Raw genomic sequence first — 24,595 nt, 5'->3', positions numbered from 1 at the left:
GGGTACTGGGAATTTTCCCCTCCAAGGCTGTAGACAGAGCTATGACCTCAGAGGTGGAAATCCCTGCTTGGATTTCCCCCACCGCTCCCAGCCACACTGGAAAACCCCACGACGGTTCCTTGCTTGAAGTCTGAGATCCAACCTTGGGATGCAGATGGAGAGGAAAGGAGGGTAGCATGCCAGTGGATGGGAAAGGGAGGAAAGAGGTAGTTGTTCAGTTGTTCAGTCGTGTCCGACTCTTCGTGACCCCATGGACCACAGCACACCAGGCCTTCCTGTCCTGCGCTCTCTCCCGGAGTGTGCTCAAGTCCATATTCATTGCATCGGTGATGCTATCTAGCCATCTCATCCTCTGCCGTCCCCTTCTCCTTTTCCCTTCAGTCTTTCCGAGCATCAGAGTCTTTTCCAGAGAGTTTTCTCTTCGCTTTAGGTGGCCAAAATATTTGAGCTTCAGCTTCAGTATCTGTCCTTCCAATGAGGGAAGAGGACATGCCTTGAATCTGCCAGGTCCAAAGGCCTCAGGCTCAAAGGCCTGTCCAGCGAAGAACGTGCTAGAGGAGGTCAGAAAGGCTAAAAAAGCCTCTGCCGTTCCTCCCATCCTGCCGGCAATAGTCTAGCAGAGAGTTGGATTCTTGGAAGTCTTTAACATCAGTGGCACCTGTTGTTTGGATGGCAGTCCCATAGGATTTGTGCCCTAAGTTGCCTTTTGGATTGTAGTTACTCCAAAAGGCATGAGTGTTCTCATGTGTGTCACTGTAATAATTTTCATTTCCTGGCTTAACCCATATTCAATATTGTTCAGGATATGAGGAATTTGGTGTGTGCTGCAGCATACACCATCTGAAAAAAGCCAATCTGTGGTAGCTTCACTTTTTAATTTATCAAAATGATAATGTAAGACGGTCTGACACTTGCGCCACAGTGCTGAATGAATTAGCGTCCTGTTTCCCACAGTGGCCAACCAGATGCCTCTGAAACCCCAGCAAGCAGGACATGAGGGCAATAGCAGCTGGTATTTAGCAACTGGTGTTCAGAGGCATGGTGCTTCTGATCCTGGAGGTAGCATATAGTAATCATGACTGGTAGCCAGAACTACAGCTTGCCATCAGGACTAACAGCTTGCCACCCCTACTTTTCTATTGAGCATTGCCTCTGTCTTCATGATGGCTGCGTCTGAGCTCATCACTATCTTCAGAAAAAATCACATGGAACAGACCTGGGACTGTTATACAAGAATTAATGTGGGGTATATATATTAGAATGCATAGCCATGGTTTGTGTAACTGCTTGTAGAAAACAAGTGTTTCAGGGAGATCATGCTAACATCTTTTAACATCACGTCCTAGCTTTTCACAGGCAGGGATTTTATACACACACACACACACACACACACACACGAACACACTGCCCTGATGGGCTGTACTGTACTGTACATTTTTACCTATTAATGATTTTTACTGACTAGCGACCATGGGCACCGCAATTTTTTTATCTATGTAGATCTGCATTTAAATGTCACCTGTTGGGTGTGCATGCATAGTATTTACTACTTGGCCATGTCAGCTGCATTCTGCACATGATTATGTTTGCTATTCGGATCATCATCAAATGTTTTCATAAATTATATGAGTGAAAGTTGATACTTGACTTGAAGGGGAGAAGCAGGACTGTCGCTCTCCTATCTTATCTTATCTTATCTTATCTTATCTTATCCTATCCTATCCTATCCTATCCAGTCGCTCTCCTATCTTATCTTATCCAGTGGCTCCGGAACGGCTGGAGCATTCTAAGGCCTCCTGTGAGGCCTTGGCAAGGCACTTTGCGGATAAAATTGATCGGATTAGGAGTGTTATTCTGTGCGCTGTGGATACAGTTAAGTGAGCAAGAGGCGGTCTGTGGAACACCGGTTTTGTGGGATTGGTTCCAGCTTCTTCCTTCTGATGAAGTGGACAAGGTGCTTTCATCTGTAAGGCCGACTACCTGCTTACTTGATCCTTGCCCATCTTGGCTCATTATGGGCTGCAGAGAGAGACTGGGTGAGGGGATCAGGGCAGTGGTGAATGCCTCCCTTGAGGAGGGAGTGATGCCATCAGCTCTCAAGGAGGCAGTGATAAGACCGCTTTTAAAAAAGCCCTCCTTGGATCCCCAAATTCTGAACAACTTTTGCCCAGTCTCAAATCTGCCATTTTTGGGCAAGGTGATTGAGCGGATGGTGGCGATGCAGTTGAGGACACAATTGGAAGAAGCCGATTATCTAGATCCATTTCAGTTGGGCTTCAGGCCTGGGCATGGGACAGAAACGGCCTTGGTCGCCTTGGTGGATGATAGGAGGAGGGCTCTGGATAGGGGCGAATGCTCCTTCCTTCTTCTCCTCAACCTCTCAGCGGCTTTTGATACCGTTGACCACAGTATCCTCCTGGACCGCCTGGAGGGGTTGGGCATTGGAGACACCGTATTGCGGTGGTTCCTGTCCTTCCTCTCCAGCAGGTACCAGAGGGTAGCACTGGGAGAGGAGATTTCAGACCCGTGGCCACTCACTTGTGGGGTGCCACAGGGTTCCATCCTCTCCCTGATGCTATTTAACATCTATGTGAAGCCGCTGGGGGCTATCATCAGGAGGTTTGGGGTGCGGTGTCATCAATATGCGGATGACACGCAGTTCTACCTCTCATTCAAATCTTCTCCAAGGTTGGCCGTAGAATCCCTGTCCAAATGTCTGGAGACGGTGAGTGGCTGGATGGGGAGGAATAAGCTGAAGCTGAACCCTGACAAGACCGAGGTACTTTTGGTGGGAGACAAGAGAAGGTTGGGGGATGTTGACCTGGTGATGAATGGGGTACGGCTACCCTTGAAAGACCAGGTCCACAGCCTGGGGGTCATTTTAGACTCCCAGCTGTCCATGGAGGCTCAGGTGTCAGCTGTGAGCCAGACAGCGCTGTACCAACTCCATCTGATACGGCAGCTGCGCCCCTACCTTCCCGACCATCTGCTCCCATCGGTAGTACATGCCCTGGTCTCCTCTCGTTTAGACTACTGTAATGCGCTCTACGTGGAGTTACCCTGGAAGACAGTTCGGAAGCTGCAGCTGATACAGAACACGGCCGCTCGCCTGATTACAGGCAGCCGCCGGCGAGATCAAATCACTCCAGTGTTGAAGGACTGGTTACCAGTTGTTTTCCGGGCCAAATTCAAGGTGTTGGTTTTGACCTTTAAAACCCTATATGGTTCTGGCCCAGCCTATCTTTAAGGAGCACCTCTAGCAACACCAGACAGGCTGCTTAACAAGATCAGCCTCAGATGGCCTTCTCTCTGTCCCATCAGCCAGGACAGCTAGGCTGGTGAGGAAGAGGGAGAGGGCCTTCTCTGTGGTGGCCCCCACTCTGTGGAACTCCCTCCCTAGGGAACTCCACCATGCCCCCTCTTTAATGAGCTTCCGCCGTGCATTAAAAACGTGGTTGTTCAGGCAGGCATTTGGGGTGGGTTAGGGTATTTTTTATGATGTTTTTATGTTTTTATGTAGAATTTTATTGTTTTAACTGTTTTGTTGTTGTACATCGCCCAGAGTGGCTGGGTGACCAGCCAGATGGGCAACTAATAAAATAAATAAATAAATAAATAAATAAATAAATAAATAAATAAATAAATATTTTATTCCTTTGTGACCATCAGAAACCCACAAACCCTGTGATGAGTGAAAACCGATGAGCTGTATGTTTTAATAGTATTTCCTTATCAGCTGTAGAACAATACCTGAAAGGGAGGTTTTCTTCCTTTATTTGATGCTTGGAAAAGTGCATTGGTCCAGCACTATATATTTGTAAAGCAGTATTAAACCTTTCCATTTCTCCCCTCTCTCCCCATTTTGAGTTGTCTGTACCAGTGAAATACTAGAAAGCTCCTTTGTTAAATGTTTTAAGAAGATTAAGATTGACCTTTTTAATATTGCTTTTAGCTCAGCTTATTTATAACCCTTTCAACATACACAATACCTTTAGAGATTTGCACATGTGCCAGTTGTGTATGAAATTATTTTGTATCATAATGTCTCCCTGGAGACTTCATTTGCTGAAAGATGACAGGGTGGGGATGGTTCTTCCCTGAGATTACTAAAAGGCAGCAATCCTACATGGACTTACTTTGGAGTAATTCCCAGAAATGCATGGGGCTCGCATGGGATAAATATAGTTGGGATTCTGTTGTAAGTTTCTCAACTGTGTGCGCAGCCCACTTTGTATAAGTTTGGCTTCTAAGAATCGGTATCTTATCATGCAGATAATAAGGTGACATTCCCACTGATTTCTAAACAACGTAGCAACTCCTTCTGAAATTGCAAGCAGATATATAGGAGATTGGGGGCTGCGGTGGCTTAGTGGTTAAGACTAAGGCCGGAAGGTTGGCAGGACAGCAGTTCAAGACCCGAGTGCCGTGTGACAGAGTGAGCTCCCGTCTTCAGTCCCAGCTCCTGCCAACCTAGCAGTTCGAAAGCAAGACATTGCAAGTAGATAAATAGGTACCGCTTTGGTGGGAAAGGTAACAGCGTTCCGTGCACCTCGGTGTTCAGTCATGCCGGCCACATGACCACGGAAGCGCCTCTGGACAGCGCTGGCTTGTCGGCTTAGAAATGGAGATGAGCACCACCCCCTAGAGTCAGACACGACTGGTTGGGGACACTTTTACCTTTTTTTATATAGGAGATATGTATCTGTCATTTAGTGGCATTGATGGGCTTCTCATCTTGCCCTGAGTACTTCCTTTGGAGTTTTTGAAGTTTCCTTCACATTTTCTTGGTGTGGGGATAATCAGTATCTTGATTTTTCTACATCCAGACAAGCAGAACTATTTATTTTGGGGGACACCTGTTCAAAGGCAGGATTCTCTATAGCTAAGGTATGCCTAACAGAGTCTCCTTCAAGCATTTTCATGATAATCTCGAAGCAAAGAGATCCCACTTGGCCTCTGTAGGCAGCCTGTTCCATTCCTGAACTTGATTATGCAGCTTTTCCTAATGGTTCAGTGTCCATCTTAAACCTGCTTTTTTGTAGTTTAAGCCCCACTTCATGCTCTTGATGGCCTTTATGAAGCAAGATCTAGGCCTTTATAAATTTGTCTTTGTGATGCCACAGGTCTCTTCACTCCGTGCATTGCATCAGAGATTAGCTTGGCATCTCTTGTAGAGATCTGTTCTCTGGCCTTCCCTGTCTGGCTTTTGTAAAATATCCAAAACCTCACCACATTTTACTTTCCTATGAACTTGCTTTTTCTGTGAATAATTTCTGCTTTGTCAACCTTCATAAAATGCAGTGCCCTAAACCAAAATAATTGTTCCTTTTTGAGATCTTACCAAATACAGAGTAAACTCCTGAACCAGATACTTTTTTAAACTAATGATAATGATACTTATTGTTGTAGAGTGTCCAAAACATTTAATATACATGATCTTGGGAAACCTTACTACAACAACCCATTAATAGGGCCAGTAATAGTAACAGGTCTCCATATTGGGCGAGTTCGCACATCAAGGTAAACCACCCTGAGAATAAGCCACCATGGGGTGGTTGTTCATTCACTAACCCAACAGATGATTGGGTGCTGTGCAGCTTTCCATGGCTTGTTTCCCCACCCAGTCCCCCTCAGTCCTCCCACCAGCTCTTGGCATGTATCCCAGGTGCCTTTGTGGCAGAAATCCTCATTTCCTCGGTCCCTACATCTGCAATTTGTCAGCTGGGGTTGCTGACTAGCAAGGGAAGCTGCCCCCCTCCCCGCATCAGATCGCCAGTGGAATTAATTTTCTGAGCCCTTGTGAATGTAGTAATGCATTTGCAAACTTTAAAAAAAAATTGGGAGGGGTGTCTTGCACAAGAGCACAACAGTGCCTGTCCGCTATTTAGCCCGGCATACCAATATCCCCCTCTTGTCAACGCCCTTGTCAATTTCATCCTCCTCTTTGGTGGGTGCCTTGCTAGCACACCTTTTTTTTTTTAAAGGTGCTTCACTTATTAGCAATTACACCTTCCTGAAAAGCTCCTTCTCCTGCAGCTGCCAGCTGCTTTCAACTCCCCCCATTTCTTCATGCTTGTCGCTTCCCTCCACCGGTCTCCATGGTTAACTGTCAGATATACATATGGGCTACAGAGCAGTGATGGCATTGATAAAGATACACAGATTTCAAAGTAAAGATATGCACATTTCAAGGCAAAGCAGGGAGTAGGGGAATTGGTAAAGATATGCAAATTTCAAGGCAGTGAGGGGGATGAGTAAGTATACACAAATTTCAAGGCCAAGCAGTGGGTAGGATGCATAAATATGTGCAAATTTAATGGCAGAGCATTAAAGCAAGGGCAGATTTCATAGCTGCAGATTTTTGAATGTGCACACTTGTGCAGGTCCATTTTTTTTTGTTTTCTAAAGGTTACAAACACGTTCAGGACACTCACTACTGTCCTTGTTGTTGGGTAGTTCAGGGTTGCTTGTTTTTAGAGTGGCTTGTTGTGACATCCAAACCTTGCAACTTCATCATGGGTTGTCAGGGACCGATAGAGAGCCACCGGCAAGAGCGGCAAAAAGCCCTACCGCTCCTTGCGATCTTGCTAGTGCTGCCACCATCTCCCTTTCAGCAACCCACAAGGAAGTCACCTTGCCATGTTTAGACATCACAACAAGCCATCTTGAAAACAAGGCACCCTGAACAACCCAACAATGAGCCATGAGTTCTCAGGGTGGCTTGTTCATAGAATCATAGAATAGTAGGGTTGGAAGGGGCCTACACCCCTTCATGGATCACTGCCTTGTTGTGGCGAAGGGGCTTGCGTAACTCAGTGAAGCCATAAGCTATGCCGTGCAGGGCCACCCAAGACGGACAGGTCATGGCAGAGAGTTCTGACAAAATGTGGTCCACTGGAGAAGGAAATGGCAACCCACTCCAGTATTCTTGCCAAGAAAACCCCATGGAACGTATCACAAGGCTAAAAGAGATGACGCCGGAAGATGAGCCCCTCAGGTCGGAAGGTGTCCAATATGCTACTGGGGAAGAGCAGAGGGTATTTCCAAGTAGCGCCAGAAAGAGTGAAGCGGCTGGGCCAAACCCGAAAGGACACTCAGCTGTGGATGTGTCTGGCGGTGAAAAGAAAATCCGATGCTGTAAAGAACAATATTGTTTAGGAGCCTGGAATGTCAGATCAATGAATCAAGGTAAGCTGGAGGTGGTCAAACATGAGATGGCAAGATTGAACATCGACATCTTGGGAATCAGCGAACTCAAATGGACAGGCATGGGCGAATTTAATTCAGGTGACCATCATATCTACTATTGTGGGCAAGAATCCCTTAGAAGAAATGGAGTAGCACTCATAGTCAACAAAAGGGTGGGAAAAGCAGTACTGGGGTACAATCTTAAAAATGATAGAATGATCTCAGTACGAATCCAAGGCAAACCATTCAACATCACAGTAATTCAAGTCTATGCCCCAACCACTGAGGCCGAAGAAGCTGAGGTTGATCGGTTCTATGAAGACCTACAACACCTTCTAGAACTAACACCAAAAAAAGATGTCCTCTTCATCATAGGGGATTGGAATGCTAAAGTAGGAAGTCAAGAAATCACCGGGATAACAGGCAGGCATGGCCTTGGTGTACAAAATGAAGCAGGGCAAAAGCTAATAGAGTTTTGCCAAGAGAACACGCTGATCATAGCAAACACTCTTTTCCAACAGCACAAGAGGCGACTCTACACATGGACGTCACCAGATGGTCAATATCGAAATCAGATTGATTATGTCCTTTGCAGCCAAAGATGGAGAAGCTCCATACAGTCAGTAAAAGCAAGACCTGGAGCTGACTGTGGCTCAGATCATGAGCTGCTTCTTGCAAAATTTCGGCTTAAATTGAAGAACGTAGGGAAAGCCACTAAACCTTTCAGGTATGACCTAAATCATATCCCTGATGAATATACAGTGGAGGTGAGGAATAGATTTCAGGGATTAGACCTGATAGACAGAGTGCCTGAGGAACTATGGACGGAGGTCCGTAACATTGTTCAGGAGGCAGCAACGAAATCCGTCCCAAAGAAAAAGAAATGCAAGAAAGCCAAGTGGCTGTCTGATGAGGCTTTACAAGTAGCTCACGAAAGAAGGGAAGTGAAAAGCAAAGGAGAAAGGGGAAGATATACCCAACTGAATGCAGAGTTCCAGAGAATAGCAAGGAGAGACAAGAAGGCCTTCTTAAATGAACAATGCAAAGAAATCGAGGAAAACAACAGAATGGGAAAGACTAGAGATCTCTTCAAGAAAATTGGAGATCTCAAGGGAACGTTTTGTGCAAAGACGGGCATGATAAAGGACAAAGAAGGCAGGGACCTAACAGAAGCAGAGGAGATTAAGAAGAGGTGGCAAGAATACACAGAAGAACTATACAGGAAAGATCTGAATGTCCCTGATAGCCATGATAATGCGGTCACTGAACTTGAGCCGGACATCCTAGAGAGTGAAGTCAAGTGGGCCTTAGGAAGCATTAGTAACAACAAAGCTAGCGGAGATGACAGTATTCCAGCCGAGCTATTTAAAATCCTAAAAGATGATGCTGTTAAAGTGCTGCATTCAATATGCCAACAAATCTGGAACACTCAACAGTGGCCACAAGACTGGAAAAGGTCAGTTTACATTCCAATTCCAAAGAAGGGCAACGCCAAAGAGTGTTCAAACTACCGCACCATTGCGCTCATTTCACATGCCAGCAAGGTGATGCTCAAAATCCTACAAGCTAGGCTTCAGCAGTATGCGAACCGAGAACTACCGGAAGTACAAGCTGGGTTTCGAAGAGGCAGAGGAACTAGAGATCAAATCGCCAACATTCGCTGCATCATGGAGAAAGCAAGAGAATTCCAGAAAAACGTCTATTTCTGCTTCATTGACTACGCTAAAGCCTTTGATTGTGTGGATCACAACAAACTGTGGCAAATTCTTAAAGTGATGGGAGTACCAGACCACCTTACCTGTCTCCTGAGAAACCTGTACGAGGGTCAAGAAGCAACAGTAAGAACCAGACATGGAACAACCGAGTGGTTCAAAATTGGGAAAGGAGTACGACAAGGCTGCATATTGTCACCCTGCTTATTTAACTTATATGCAGAGTACATCATGAGAAATGCCGGGTTGGATGAATCAGAGGTCGGAATTAAGATTGCCGGGAGAATTATCAACAACCTCCGATATGCAGACGATACCACCCTAATGGCAGAAAGCGAAGAGGATCTCAAGAGCCTCTTGTTGAGGGTGAAAGAGGAGAGTGCAAAAGCTGGTTTGAAACTCAACATTAAAAAAACTAAGATCATGGCATCTGGCCCTATCACTTCCTGGCATATCGAAGGGGAAGAAATGGAAGCAGTGACAGATTTTACTTTCTTGGGCTCCAAGATCACCGCAGACGGTGACTGTAGCCATGAAATTAAAAGACGCTTGCTCCTTGGGAGGAAAGCTATGGCCAACCTAGACAGCATAGTAAGAAGCAGAGACATCACCTTGCCGACAAAGGTCCGTCTAATCAAAGCTATGGTTTTCCCAGTAGTAATGTATGGCTGTGAGAGCTGGACTATAAGGAAGGCTGAGCGCCGAAGAATTGATGCTTTCGAACTGTGGTGCTGGAGAAGACTCTTACGAGTGCCCTGGACTGCAAGGAGGTCAAATCAGTCCATCCTAAAGGAAATCAGCCCTGAGTGCTCATTGGAAGGACAGATAATGAAGCTGAAGCTCCAATATTTTGGCCACCTAATGCGAAGAGAAAACTCCCTGGAAAAGACCCTGATGCTGGGAAAGACTGAAGGCAAAAGGAGAAGGGGACGGCAGAGGATGAGATGGCTAGATAGCATCACGGATGCAATGAATATGAACTTGAGCACGCTCCGGGAGAGAGCGCAGGACAGGAAGGCCTGGCGTGCTATGGTCCATGGGGTCACGAAGAGTCGGACACGACTGAACGACTGAACAACAACAACAAAGGGGCCTACAAGGCCATCGAGTCCACCCCTCTGCTCAATGCAGGAATCCAAGTCAGAGCATCCCTGACTGATGGCTGACCAACCTCATCTTGAATGTCTCCAGTGTGGGAGAGCCCACTACCTCCCTAGGTAATTGGCCTTCCTCTCGGTGACAACCTTTCAAGTACTTGAAGAGTGCTATCACATCTCCTCTCGGTCTTCTCTTCTCAGGGTTAAACATGCCCAGTTCTTTCAGTCTCGCTTCCTAGAGCTTTGTTTGTAGTCCCCTGATCATCCTTCTTGCCCTCTTCTGAACCCTCTCCAGCTTGTCTGCATCCTTCTTAAAGTGTGGTGCCCAGAACTGGACACAGTACTCCAGATGAGGCCTAACCAGTGCTGAGTAGAGGGGATCTAGTACTTCCCTGGATTTGGAAGCTATGCTTCTATTAATGCAGCCCAAAATGGCATTGGCCTTTTTTGCAGCCACATCACATTGTTGGCTCATATTCAGCTTGTGATCTACAACAATTCCAAGATCCTTCTCGCTTGTCGTGTTGTTGAGCCACGTATCCCCCATCTTGTAACTCTGCATTTGGTTTCTTTTTCCTAGGTGCAGAACTTGGCATTTATCCCTATTAAATGTCATTCTGTTGTTTTCTGCCCAGCACTCTAGTCTATCAAGATGACTTTGAACTTTGTTTCTGTCTTCCGAAGTATTAGCTTGTTGTTGTTCAGTCGTTCAGTCGTGTCCGACTGTTCGTGACCCCATGGACCATAGCATTCCAGGCCTTTCTGTCCTCCGCTCTCTCCCAGAGTGTGCTCAAGTTCATATTCATTGCATCGGTGATGCTATCTAGCCATCTCATCCTCTGCCCTCCCCTTCTCCTTTTGCCTTCAATCTTTCCCAGCATCACAGTCTTTTCCAGGGAGTTTTCTCTTCGCATTAGGTGGCCAAAATATTTGAGCTTCAGTTCAGTATCTGTCCTTCCAATGAGCACTCAGGGTTGATTTCTTTTAGGATGCACTGATTTGACCTCCTTGCAGTCCAGGGGACTCATAAGAGTCTTCTCCAGCACCACAGTTCGAACGCATCAATTCTGCGGCGCTCAGCCTTCCTTATAGTCCAGCTCTCACAGCCATACATTACTACTGGGAAAACTATAGCTTTGATTATACGGACCTTTGTCGGCAAGATGATATCTCTGCTTCTTACTATGCTGTCTAGGTTTGCCATAGCTTTCCTCCCAAGGAGCAAGCGTCTTTTAATTTCATGGCTACAGTCACCGTCTGTGGTGATCTTGGAGCCCAAGAAAATAAAATCTGTCACTGCTTCCATTTCTTCCCCTTCGATATGCCAGGAAGTGATAGGGCCAGATGCCATGATCTTAGTTTTTTTAATGTTGAGTTTCAAACCAGCTTTTGCACTCTCCACTTTCACCCTCAACAAGAAGCTCTTTAAATCCTCTTTGCTTTCTGCCATTAGAGTGGTATTGTCTGCGTATCTGAGGTTGTTGATAATTCTCCCGGCAGTCTTAATTCCGACCTGTGATTCATCCAACCCAGCGTTTCTCATGATGTACTCTGCATATAAGTTAAATAAGCAGGGCGACAATATGCAGCCTTGTCGTACTCCTTTCCCAATTTTGAACTAATCGGTTGTTCCATGTCTGGTTCTTACTATTACTTCTTGACCCTCGTACAGGTTTCTCAGGAGACAGGTAAGGTGGTCTGGTACTCCCATCACTTTCAGAATTTGCCAGAGTTTGTTGTGATCCACACAATCAAAGGCTTTACTGCAGTCAATGAAGCAGAAATAGACGTTTTTCTGGAATTCTCTTGCTTTCTCCATGATCCAGCGAATGTTGGCGATTTGATCTCTAGTTCCTCTGCCTCTTTGAAACCCAGCTTGTAGTTCCAGTAGTTCTCGGTTCACATAGTGCTGAAGCCTAGCTTGTAGGATTTTGAGCATCACCTTGCTGGCTTGTGAAATGAGTGCAATTGTACGGTAGTTTGAACACTCTTTGGCATTGCCCTTCTTTGGAATTGGAATGTAAACTGACCTTTTCCAGTCTTGTGGCCGCTGTTGAGTGTTCCAAATTTGTTGGCATATTGAGTGCAGCACTTTAACAGCATCGTCTTTTAGGATTTTAAATAGCTCAGCTGGAATACTGTCATCTCCGCTAGCTTTGTTGTTACTAATGCTTCCTAAGGCCCACTTGACTTCACTCTCTAGGATGTGCGGCTCAAGTTCAGTGACCGCACTATCATGGCTATCAGGGACATTCAGATCTTTCCTGAATAGTTCTTCTGTGTATTCTTTCCACCTCTTCTGAATCTCATCTGCTTCTGTTAGGTCCCTGCCCTCTTTGTCCTTTATCCTGCCCGTCTTTGCACAAAACGTTCCCTTGAGATCTCCAATTTTCTTGAAAAGATCTCTAGTCTTTCCCATTCTATTGTTTTCCTCGATTTCTTTGCATTGTTCATTTAAGAAGGCCTTCTTGTCTCCCCTTGCTATTCTCTGGGACTCTGCATTCAGTTGGAAATATCTTCCCCTTTCTCCCTTGCTTTTCGCTTCCCTTCTTTCCTCAGCTGCTTGTAAAGCCTCATCAGACAGCCACTTGGCTTTCTTGCATTTCTTTTTCTTTGGGATGGATTGAGTTGTTGCCTCCTGAACAATGTTACGGACCTCCGTCCATAGTTCCTCAGGCACTCTGTCTATCAGGTCTAATCCCTGAAATCTATTCCTCACCTCCACTGTATATTCATAAGGGATATGATTTAGGCCATACCTGAATGGTTTAGTGGTTTTCCCTACGTTCTTCAATTTAAGCTGAAATTTTGCAAGAAGCAGCTCATGATCTGAGCCACAGTCAGCTCCAGGTCTTGTTTTTACTGACTGTATAGAGCTTCTCCATCTTTGGCTGCAAAGGACATAATCAATCTGATTTCGATATTGACCATCTGGTGATGTCCATGTGTAGAGTCATCTCTTGTGCTGTTGCAAAAGAGTGTTTGCTATGATCAGCGTGTTCTCTTGGCAAAACTCAATTAGCCTTTGTCCTGCTTCATTTTGTACACCAAGGCCATGCTTGCCTGTTATCCCAGTGATTTATTGACTTCCTACTTTAGCATTCCAATCCCCTATGATGAAAAGGACATCTTTTTTTGGTGTTAGTTCTAGAAGGTGTTGTAGGTCTTCATAGAACCGATCAACCTCAGCTTATTTGGCCTCAGTGGTTGGGGCATAGACTTGAATTACTGTGATGTTGAATGGTTTGCCTTAGATTCGTACTGAGATCATTCTATCGTTTTTAAGATTGTACCCCAGTACTGCTTTTCCCACCCTTTTGTTGACTCTGAGTGCTACTCCATTTCTTCTAAGGGATTCTTGCCCACAGTAGTAGATACCATGGTCACCTGAATTAAATTCGCCCATGCTTGTCCATTTTAGTTTGCTGATTCCCAAGATGTCGATGTTCAAACTTGCCATCTCATGTTTGACCATTTCCAGCTTACCTTGATCTTACATTCCAGGTTCCTAAACAATTTTGTTCTTTACAGCATTGGATTTTCTTTTCACCGCCAGACACATCCACAGCTGAGTGTCCTTTTGGGTTTGGCCCAGCCACTTCACTCTTTCTGGAGCTACTTGGAAATACCCTCTCCTCTTCCCCAGTAGTATATTGGACACCTTCCGACCTGAGGGGCTCATACCTTCCGGCGTCATATCTTTTAGATATGTGATACATTCCATGGGGTTTTCTTGGCAAGAATACTGGAGTGGGTTGCCATTTCCTTCTCCAGTGGACCACATTTTGTCAGAACTCTCCGCCATGACCTGTCCGTCTTGGGTGGCCCTGCATGGCATAGCTTATGGCTTCACTGAGTTACGCAAGCCCCTTCGCCATAACAATATTTACAAGTAAATATCTTCAGCTTCAGAAACCGCTGAAAATAGTCAAAAAGAAAATGTATTTATTTAGCTAAGTTTCTTTTAGAATTTATTTGGGTGCTCTTAATGAAAAGGGAGCACCTGACCCACAGTCTACATTGGGTCAATGCAAAGTCTTGCCCCAGGCCTGCCCCTATTCTCACCACCCCACTCTTACATGGAATATGGAACCTATAAGTGAGCCAAGTGGACTCTACTGCACTGGTCAAGGAGACATCTTGGTAGACTAAAGGGTGGAGATGCTTTGCAAGCATAAAGCTCCAGGGCCTCAGGTAGCATGGGTAGGAGACACTTTTGAAAACAAGGCAGTGATCCATGAAGGGGAAAGTATTAGCTACCCCACCCAATTTTGTGTCATCTGCAAATTTGATCAGCATTCCCTGCACTTCCTCCTCCAAGTCATTAACAAAAATGTTGAAGAGCACTGGGCCCAGGACTGAGCCCTGTGGTACCCCGCTTGTTATCTCTGCCCAGTTTGAGAAGATCCCATTAATATGCACTCTTTGAGTCCGATTCTGTAGCCAACGGTGGATCTACCTGATAGTTGTTTCATCTAGCCCACTTTGAGCTAGTTTGCTCATCAGGATATCATGGGGCACTTTGTCGAAAGCTTAGCTGATGTCGAGGTATATTATGTCTACAGCATTCCAACAGTCCACAAGGGAGGTTACCTGATCAAAAAATGAGATCAGATTTGTCTGGCAGGATTTGTTCTTGACAAATCCATGTTGGCTTCGAGTCATCACTGCATTGTTTCAAGGTGCTTACACATGGATTGCTTTATAATCTGCTCCAGAATTTTCCCAGGGATTGATGTCAGACTGGCTGGTCTGTAGTTCCCAGGTTCCTCCTTTTTGCCCATTGTGAAGATAGGGACAACATTAGCCCTCCTCCAGCCATCTGGCACTTCACCCATCCTCCATGATTTCTCAAAGAGAATAGACAGTGGTTCTGAGAGTTCTTCTGCCAGTTCCTTTATTACTCTAGGGTGCAGTTCATCTGGCCCTGGAGATTTGAACTCATTCAAAGTAATTAGGTGTTCCTTGACCATATGCCTATCCATCTCAAGCTGCAATCCTGCCCCTTCAGCCTGTACTTCGCCTTTGCCAGGGGGGTCATAGACCCTCTTTTGGGAGAAGACTGAGCCAAAGTAGGAATTTAGCACCTCTGCCTTTTCTTTGTCATCTGTTATCATTTTGCCATCCTTATTTAATAGCAGAACCACCATTTCTTTCCTCTGTCTTTTATTGTGCATGTAGCTGAAGAAAGCCTTTTTGTTGCTTTTAGCATCCCTCGCTAACCTCAGCTCGTTCTCAGCTTTAGCCTTTCTGACGCCATCCCTGCAATTCTATGCTACCTTCCTGTACTCTTCCTTTGTTGCGTGGCCTTCTTTCCACTTCCTATTAGTGTCCTTTTTTCTTTTCAGGTCATCTCTAAGCTTTTTGTGAAGCCACATTGGCTTCTTCTGTTGTCTTTCACCTTTTCTTCCTGTTGGAATTGTTTGTAATTGTGCCTTGAGAATTTCCTTTTTAAAAAGCTCCCATGCATCTTGGACTCCTTTGTCGTTAGAGTTACTTGCCATGGGACCTTATTTATCATTGTTCTGAGTTTATTAAAATCAGCTTTCCTAAAATCCAGGGTACACGTTTGACTACACTCGGCTTTTGCTTCCCTTAGAACCAAGAACTCAAGTATAACATGGTCGCTTTCCCCCAGAGTTCCTGTAACTGCTACTTTATCCACTAAGTCATCTCTGTTTGTTAGGATCAAGTCAAGGATAGCCAATCCTCTAGTTCCTTCCTCTACTTTCTTTAGGAGGAAGTTACCCGCCACACAAGTCAGGAATTTCTTGGAGCGGCCATGTTTTGCAGAAAAATAAGCCACCCTGCAGTGATCACCCATGGTGGGTTGTCATGTCATGCGAGCCAGGTCATTGGCTTAGAGGTTGTTGCTTACCATGGGCCAGCTACTGAGTACATGGCTAAAGTGACTTTTGTGCTGGAAGCATCTTGCTTTACAGCACATGCTCTTAGCTACAATTCTGCACCAGTATTCAGTGCCTGAAGTGACCCTGGAATTTGGCTCCTAGAACATCACATTTGTGATTAAATATAGATACAAACATATTGGTGGTGTTCTCGTTCTGTCCCTTGGCAATGTAAAAGTTGTTGAATTCTCAGTAATCGTCCACTTCCGGGGTTTGGGAATGATCCTAATTAACATTCCTGATGTTCAGTTGTGGAGCATATCATAAGGCTTTCGTATGGCACTGGAAACATACACACATACACACACACGCGCACTGGAAGATGTACAACTTGTTAAAAAGTAATTCTGTATATCTTTTATAGCAATCTGATTCTTCAGACTTTACAGTATCTGAAGTTCTGAAAGCCCATGAAAGTAATGTTTAATTAGATCTTTGTTTTACATCAGATAACCAAAAATATTGACTGAATTAGAAATTAACACTTGCAGAGTTACAGATGTCATTTAGTGTGATATTTCTGAAGTGATAAAATTATTAATACTTCTAATATATATGTGATAGACCTGCACATTAATACATTCATTCTACATAATTAGCCTATGGGGGTGGGGAGGGGGGAATGTACCACTTCTACCACTACATTGTCATTTTTCCTATAAATTGAGGATAAGCGCAGCAGAGTTCATAAATAAAAACACTCAAGGAACATCTGGTTCACTTCTATGTGAAGGACAGTGATTTAAAACAGAGCAGTTAGATCCCAAGGCATTGTCAGGGTGGAAACTGAGCCGATAGAACCCCAGAGCAGTTCTGATTCTGAGGAGGATCAGCAATCCGTGGGAGAGGAGCCAGCTCATCCCTCACAGGCACAGCAGCTGGCAGAGATTCCTCCTGCCGGCATTCCCGAGATAGATAGTGACCCTGGCAGTGAGCAAGTGCGGGAGGGGGGCTTGCTGGACGCTCGACGCAGACGCAGGGAGCGACGAGCAATGGAGGGCGCGGAAAGGAGGCGTAGCGTCCGTTTGGCACGCAAGCAACGGCTGCCTCCCATGGACCCAAGGGAAAGAGGGAGGATCTCTCCCTAGCCCATAAGTTCAGGGTCTTCAAGTGATTCTCCTTCAAACAGGGATCAACTGCCTACTTGGAGCATAGGCTACTCTGCTGTTCATTGCTTAGTCACTGGTGATTAGCATCTGAAAGAGTCATTAAGTTGTAAAAGGATTAAAGCCTTGAAAAGAATCCTTTCATCTGTGTCTTGAGTTGGCTATTGGAGTGTACTGAAAGAGGCCACTAGGGCGCTCCTGACAGGCATATACACCTTCAAATGGGTAAAATAGTTTGTTCTGCTATTAATGTAAGTGGCCGAATCATGGGAAATAATATTCATTTTCAACCTGTTTAGGGTTTTTTCAAGATGGTACTTTCCCACACAGTTGATTTACTGCTGCAGTGCTGAACCATAAAAGGGCAGGGGTGGGGTTTAGGGGGAGGAAAAGGAAATCCTGAAGAAAAACAGTACCAATTAGCAATATTCCTTGCAATATTCTCTTTTGGACCATGCCAACCATTGGACTTTTCCAGTGATCTGTCTGCCATTTGGCAGGGTTCAGTCTAGTAGGGATCAACCTAGAGGCCGTAACATTTAGCATATGTGGCTTATGGCTGTTTGACATGCTGAGATATCCAGAAGCAATCCTAATTTCCTTCTATTCTAACAAAGAAAAAAAAAACAGCTTTAACATTTTCATGGTGGGATGTACAAAAAACTTTACCACCTACAAATCACAAAACATGACTGTGCTGGAATTAAAGTGCTGTGCAACCTGATCCTCTTCATGATTGCTTGAAAACAAGTCCCGCTGAGTTCTGTGGGACTTGGTCAATACAATTAAGATTGTAACCATGTGCTGCCATTGCGGATAGATAATACTATTGAACATGCTTAGGGCTGAGCTTTAATATTTAACTACCTTTGCTGTAATTTTGCAGAGATTTTGTTTTCGTGAGATGAACTGCAACTAGCAACAGAAAAATCCCCAGCCATGCTCTGTGTCAAAACTTGTCATCACTCCCTAAACCACCCTGACAATTTAAAAGTGGGTAGTCTGAAGACCCAAATCAGAGATGAGTGGGCTTCCACTCCAGTTTGATTCTAGGCTGACACCATGACTTCAGAAGCATTTCCAGAGAAGGCCCAGAACTTGCTGCTTTCTAGTAATTCTGGACTTGTTCTGGAAATAGATGAAAAAGTAGGCACAGTATAGCCTGAGAAACCCATCTCCCATGCCTAGAACCCTGCAGCCGACCAAAGGGGGCAGTGCTATCACTGCCCTCCTCTACATGACTGCAGGCTCCTAACATCCCCCATCAGTCAGGTGGGCAAGGACTCATGCAGTGCATTCCACTCACCACCAAAACATTTGCTTCCATTCATCCCCAAGCATCATCATCTGCTAATGTCTCTGCAAAGCTCTCTTCGGACATGGGTAGGCATTGTATTATACTGCAAGCTGATCTGGAAAGAAGTTTTAAGCCATGTTTTCATGTTATTTAAAATGTACTAATAAATGCCTTTACTTGGAAGTATGGGTTGTATCCAGTGGTGTTGTTCAGGTAGTGCAAAGCTTCTACAGCTTGTGGAAATCCCATTTTTATCCTTGAGCAAATGTCAAATCCAGTGCTTTGATTCCGCTTGTGCAAGGTGATATACAAGCCATTGTATAAGGTGTTGCACAACGCATTGCACAAGCCGTTGTGCAAGCTGCTGCTGTGAGACATTTTTCTCCTTCTTTCAGTACTAGAACCCAGGGTCGTCCCATGAAGCTGATAGGTGGGAGATTTAGGACAGATGAAAGGAAGGACTTCTTCACGCAGCACAGAGTTAAACTATGGAATTCGCTATCACAGGATGTAGTGATGGCCACCAATTTGAATTAAAAAGGGATTGGACAAATTCATGGAGGAGAAGGCTATCAATGGCTGTTAGTCCTGATGGCTATGTGCTACCTCCAGTACCAGAGGCAGTGAGCCTATGTACACCAGTTGCTGGGGAACATGGGTGGGAGGGTGCAGTTGCACTCAAGTCCAGCCTGTAGGTTTACTGCTGGCAGTTGATTGGCCACTGTGTGAAAAGAACCACTGTGTGGGCTAGATGGATCCTTGGCCTGATCCAGCACAGCTCTTCTTACATTCCTGAGGTGTTGCACAACTCATTACGACTTTATTAGACTAAATGTTGCTTGTGCTAGTTCTGATAACAGTTGTGCAACCGCTAGTGGAACAATGCCAACTCTTTTAATTTTTCCACTAGGATAACATTAGATATAACCCTATGTCTCGTTGATTTCAGAGAAGCTTGCTTCCAAGTAAGAGTGATAAAAATTGCAGCCAGGGAGTGTCTTGAAGTCTGACATTCTGTAATAGAACTAGAATGTCATGTAATGTTGGTCTGATGTTGTGTAATGTTGTTCTGTTAAATACAATGTTTTCTATAAATAAACAGTCCAAAAGTCAAGGTACACTTTGCTTTACTTCAAGGGAACATGATAAGGATCCTGAAAGTTTCTTTAAAGTACTGCTGAAAATGAAAGAGATGGAACTAAATTTCCACGTGTCAGTCCTTGGAGAGACCTTCACTGATGTTCCAGGTATTGTGGATTTTTTTTTAATTCTCTACAGTTACAGATATCACAACAGACAGTTCTTTGACTAAGAGTTAGCAGTTGCAGTACAACATTAAATGAAATATAAATGTATGAAAAAGTCAGCTACTCTGAGACTTCAGGGCTGCAGTCCTGTAAACATTTATCTGGGAGGAAATCCCATTAAATTCAGTGGGGCTTAACTTCTGAGTAGACATGCATAAGATGGTATTATCTTTTACCTCTAAAATGAGTTCCATCCATGCATATGAAATATAGAAAGTAGTTAGCTGTGGTCCTGTGGACCCAGAATCTCGGTAGTTGTCATTCATTGCTACTGCTTACCTGTCCATGCCATATACCCAATCCTGTGCCTGTGGTACTCACCTGCCAGTCCTGATAAAACTGGACTCCCGTTCTTCCTCTTTTTTCTTCACTGACTGTATCATCTGTGCTTCTACCCTTTTCTTCATCTCCTGGTTTGTGTGTGTAGCTGTTCTTTGTTTGTTGGTTGTTGGGTCGTCGTTGTTGTTGTTGTTTTTTCAAGCAGCAGCTGTACATTTTCCAAAGAAATACTAGGAAGAGAAATTCTTTTTTCATCTGCTGTAGCAGAAAAGCTGTGCCCCATTCAAAACAGTGATCTAGGCAGCAACCTTTAGTAATTTCTAGTAATAAGGCTGCTATGTAACCATATTCCACATATCTGTTAAATTGATAAGCCACTTGATTGGGGCAGGTAACATCATCTTATGAACACATATATTACTAGAAAATAAAACGTACCAAATATTAAAATTCCATCCTTATACCAGCTGTCTCTGGCCATCAAAACCCAGCCATTTTTTACACTGCTTCTAGAAGATGAACAGCCTTAGACAGAATACTGCAGTGAAAGGCGATGCCTTTCTGTGTATTTTTGTAGTCCTAACTTAGTGAACTCAGAATAACCTGAAGAGAGTATGTTTGGTTGATCTTAGAGATTCAGATGGGACATAGGGACAGAAGTGATATTTTATGTATGTAGATCCTATTTTTATAGGTCGTATGGAGCCATTGGAATTGGGCCCCAAAGGGAACTGGGAGCCAGCAGAGATGCTGGAAAACTGGTATAATGTGCTCTTAGCAATGGGAAGCACAATTAGTTCACTACAGTGGACCCACAGGCAATGATTTACCAAGGAGTAATTTACAGCAGGGTTCCTAAAACCACAGTGAGAACTAGTCCTTTAGTGAAAAGAATTTTAGCATACACTAGCACCATGTCAGAAGCCCAGGGACAGAAGGGAGTGGACAAATTGGCTGTCTTCACATGTGATTTAGGCCCACTGTTACAGCATGGTTACCTAAGTGTGCTCACAGAATTACAGAAATCTGTACCCATGATATGTGTCATTTCCACACTCCCAATAGTACAAGTGCCTGTTTCCTAGTCAGTGCAGAGTATAAAACCCAACATTTGTGTCACCATGTGTGTAGGCCAATTTATAATGTATTACAGCTCATAGTTCTTGTGGAGGCCATAAAGTCCTGAACAGCCAACTTCTGCATAGTGATCTGTTACCCACAGATGATCAAAATGATAGGTATTCTGGGGGAAGTTTATGAAAAGTGATTCAGTTCAGGACACAAAAATTAGATCAGGTATTATAGCGCTAAAGTTATAAAGCTTTGATTCAACAAGTAAAAGATCAATGTTTCGCTGAAAGTCGATACCAACTTTTATACCATGAGTAAGAGTCTTGTTATATTTACACTATCATTAAATTAGTTCAGTTTAATGTTCTAACCATTTGTTTATCGCAGCAAGGGACTTATAACATATTAATCTACTTAGTGAAAGATGCATTTATACAGCTGTGAAGGTTCTCTAGGTGCTCATAAGAACCATTACTATACCTACAGCTTTGATAAGAAGATTCTTACAGATTTCAGAAGACACCAGTGCCTCAGTCCAGCCCCTTGTTGCACCTTGATGTGGCTTTTTAGCAGCACCAGAATAAAGATGGGGACCGCATCAGGATGCACATCCGAATTAGATGTGCATCAGATCAAATTAGATTAGAGAAGAACATCTGTTTTCAGAAGGTCCATATGCAGATCTTCATCTCTTGATCAGGATGCATCTTAGGCCATCAAACACAGGTACAGATGGCGGAAAGGGCTGTAGCTCACAAGCAGAGCATTTACTTTGCATGCAGAAGGTCCAAGGTTGAATCCTCACACGTCTGAAATCCTGGAGAGCTGCTGCCAGTAAGACAGTACTGAGCGATACAGACCGATGGTCTGACTCCATGTATCTCAGGTCAGCAGCAGTACATATGTGCACTTCCCAGATTATCTGCATTGGTTCTTTTCACCTTTGTGAAATAACATTCCGTTAATAACATTCCGTTAATAACATTCCGTTAATCAGGCATTCTCTTTTTAAAAGTGTGTTTTTGAAGGAAAATTCTGCTCCAAATTTGAACCAACTCTTGGTGCTCTCCTATCACTTTGATGTGGGCCAGTAAACCCAGCCAGTTAAAATTAAACGTCCAGTACGCTGATACACAAGTTAACATTCTGAAGCACAAAACAACTCATGGGAAATGTACACTTTCCATTAAAAAGATATCCAAGTTGCAGAAGCTAGCCAAGCTGGGGATTCTCTCACAAGTTTTACTTGGCAACCGTTCACCATTTCTTCCTTTCCCTTGCCTGCAGTAAATATAAAAACATAAGAAGAGCCCTGCTGGATCAGACCAAAAGTCCATTTACTCCAGCATTCTGTCCACATTGAGGCCAACCAACTGCCCACGGGAAACCCATAAGCAGGACACGAGTGCAACAGCACCCTCCCACCCATATTCCCCAGCAACTGGTATATATAGACATACTGCCTCTGATACTGGAGGTACCATATAGCCATCATGACTAGTAGCCATTGATAGCCTTCTCCTCTAGGATAGCCTTCTCCTCCAAGACAAATTGAGGTCTTTGTACAGCTACCAGTGATGTGGTACAGAGGCCAGGGCATGGCAATCCATGTTGCTTTCTGGGGCAGTAATTCTTAAAAGATTTAGGCCCATGATTTTCAGGCACGGAGAGACTGACAAGCATCAGAGAAGAAAACAACTGGAACTTGGCCAAAAAATAGATGTAAAGTGGCTAGAAAGGTCAACCTGAATAAGTGTTTGACAAGAAAAAGCTTGTCAAGGAAGTCATGGAGGGAGGGCATATGTTTGATATCTCCCAGGGTCAGACGAGATCCCATAATCAAACCATTGCAGTATCTCTTACTTTGGATATTCACTCCTCCCTGTAGTAAGGAGAACAGGGAAGGAAGCTCACAGATCTGAGGAACTACAGACAGTGTCCTATACCGCTGCTGTGCCTCTGCAAGTTCTGTTGTGGTAGCAGAATGAACCGCTGGCCCAATAGGAGCTAGCAGTTCCTGGAATTAGCACCAAAAAACATGGGAACACTTATTTCCGGAATGGGGCACGTCAGTAGAGCTCCCTTCTAGGAGCTCCACTGACCTGCCCTGTTCCGGAACGGAACAACTAGTTTCCAGTTGTTTCAAGAACTACTAGTTCCTGTTGTGCTAGGGTTCCTCTCCGCTAGCATGTGTGAATAGGTTCTCCATTTGCTTCCATCAGACAGCCTTTCGGTGCTTGATCAGCCATGTGAAATTTCACAGTTGATGGTTGTATGTGTAGTTTTTTTTTTTTTTTTTTTTAACAGTACAGAAAACTACAATTAAATCTGGCTTCCTAGCATGTCTATGTTGTATGTCCTCTCAGAGAACAACTGGTGTTCCTGATAGCCACATGTGACCATCTGCACAGGGGTTCACAGTCATTGCTACCTAGAGATGTTTTTTGTTTAGGAATTTTGTAACATGAGAAGCAAGATAAACTGGAACTTCCAGAAATGTAAGGCTGACAGTGTTGTGCCTTTTTCTGTGAGTGACAGCAATACTTTAACAGTAAGGCAGGTAAACTATCTCACATAAACTAATTGCAACAGAAACATACTATACCACCTTTCTGATTTTGATGTATCAGAGTTTGCGCTATTTCTTATTATTATATCCAGACAGAAATGATTATCAAGCATTCCTGAATTAAGGCTTAGCAACAGTAGAAATTGCTAATACTGTGTGTAATCAATCTAACTTTGTGCTGATAGGGCAAACTCGCATAAGTAGTGTGGTGGTGGAGGTTAACAACATAGGAAAGGTGTAGCTGTACCATGCAGAGCTTGGTTTGTAAGCTGTTCCGTCCCTTTGGAAAACTTCAGGTCTCAAGGACATTTTGGGTCTCTATCTTGGCCACCCTCCTAGATCCCATAGCCCTTCCAACTTGGTAGAAGAAATTCTGCAACAGTTCCTGCCAGTTGCAGTGTAACTCCTTAGGGCACATTCAGGCAAGTTGCAACAACTCCCTGTTGTAAAGCTCTGTGCCTGAGCTGAGATTAGTGTCCAGTGTTGTACCAAAGAATAGATGAATTTTGAATTGCAGGTAAATTCAGTAAAGCAGGAATGGACAACCTGGTGGCCCTCCAGATATTGTTGGAATCCAACTCACATCAGCCCCAGCCAGAATGGCCAATGGTCAGGGAAGATGGGAGCCTGTATCTGAAGGTTCATCGGTTGCCCGCTCCTATGATAAAGCAATATGATATGGTGGAGCTGAGAGAGAAGTCTTTTTCTGAGCATTCTCTGAGACAGCTCGTAAACGCTGAGCTGATTCTGAATCAAGCTGAGGGGAGTTCACCTCCCCTCAGTTTGACTACCTATTTCCACTGGCCTTCTACTGAAATGTCTTGGAGTGCCCTGAAGAGATGGGGGTCCCAAGAATCCTTCCCACCTCTGAAGGTCAGTTACTCATGAGGTTCATAGTCTGTCACTGCTCCTTGGTGTTGGAAGCTGCCCCCAGCCTCATTTGCACTGGTGTGAATGCACACAGCACTTGTGAATTACCTATTGTGCATAGCATTTCTAAATGCCTAAATAAATGGAGGCCAGATGTCTGAATCTCATTTTACATGGGAAGCTATGCGCT

The 24,595-nt window shown here is 44.3% G+C and overlaps 1 protein-coding gene across 27 annotated transcripts in view; it reads left to right on the top strand.

The window, feature by feature from the left end:
• Positions 1 to 24,595, top strand: part of QTMAN (queuosine-tRNA mannosyltransferase) — a 294,835-nt gene that overhangs the window by 239,923 nt on the left and 30,317 nt on the right. For 26 of the 27 annotated variants that reach the window (XM_084809878.1, XM_084809812.1, XM_084809932.1 and 23 more), the window contains one exon: positions 19,447 to 19,556. The exons of the other annotated variant lie outside the window; for it this stretch is intronic. In XM_084809878.1, the coding sequence (XP_084666004.1) occupies positions 19,447 to 19,556 (110 nt within the window). The remainder of the gene's footprint in view (positions 1 to 19,446; positions 19,557 to 24,595) is intronic. 27 annotated transcript variants of the gene reach the window in all.

Source organism: Heloderma suspectum, chromosome 1 (assembly GCF_057233095.1).
Source record: "Heloderma suspectum isolate Gila_16-S chromosome 1, 16-S_ref, whole genome shotgun sequence".
Lineage (NCBI taxonomy): Eukaryota > Metazoa > Chordata > Lepidosauria > Squamata > Helodermatidae > Heloderma > Heloderma suspectum.
The sequence above is the reverse complement of the archived record's forward strand: the minus strand, read 5'-3'. Positions and strand labels throughout refer to the sequence as shown.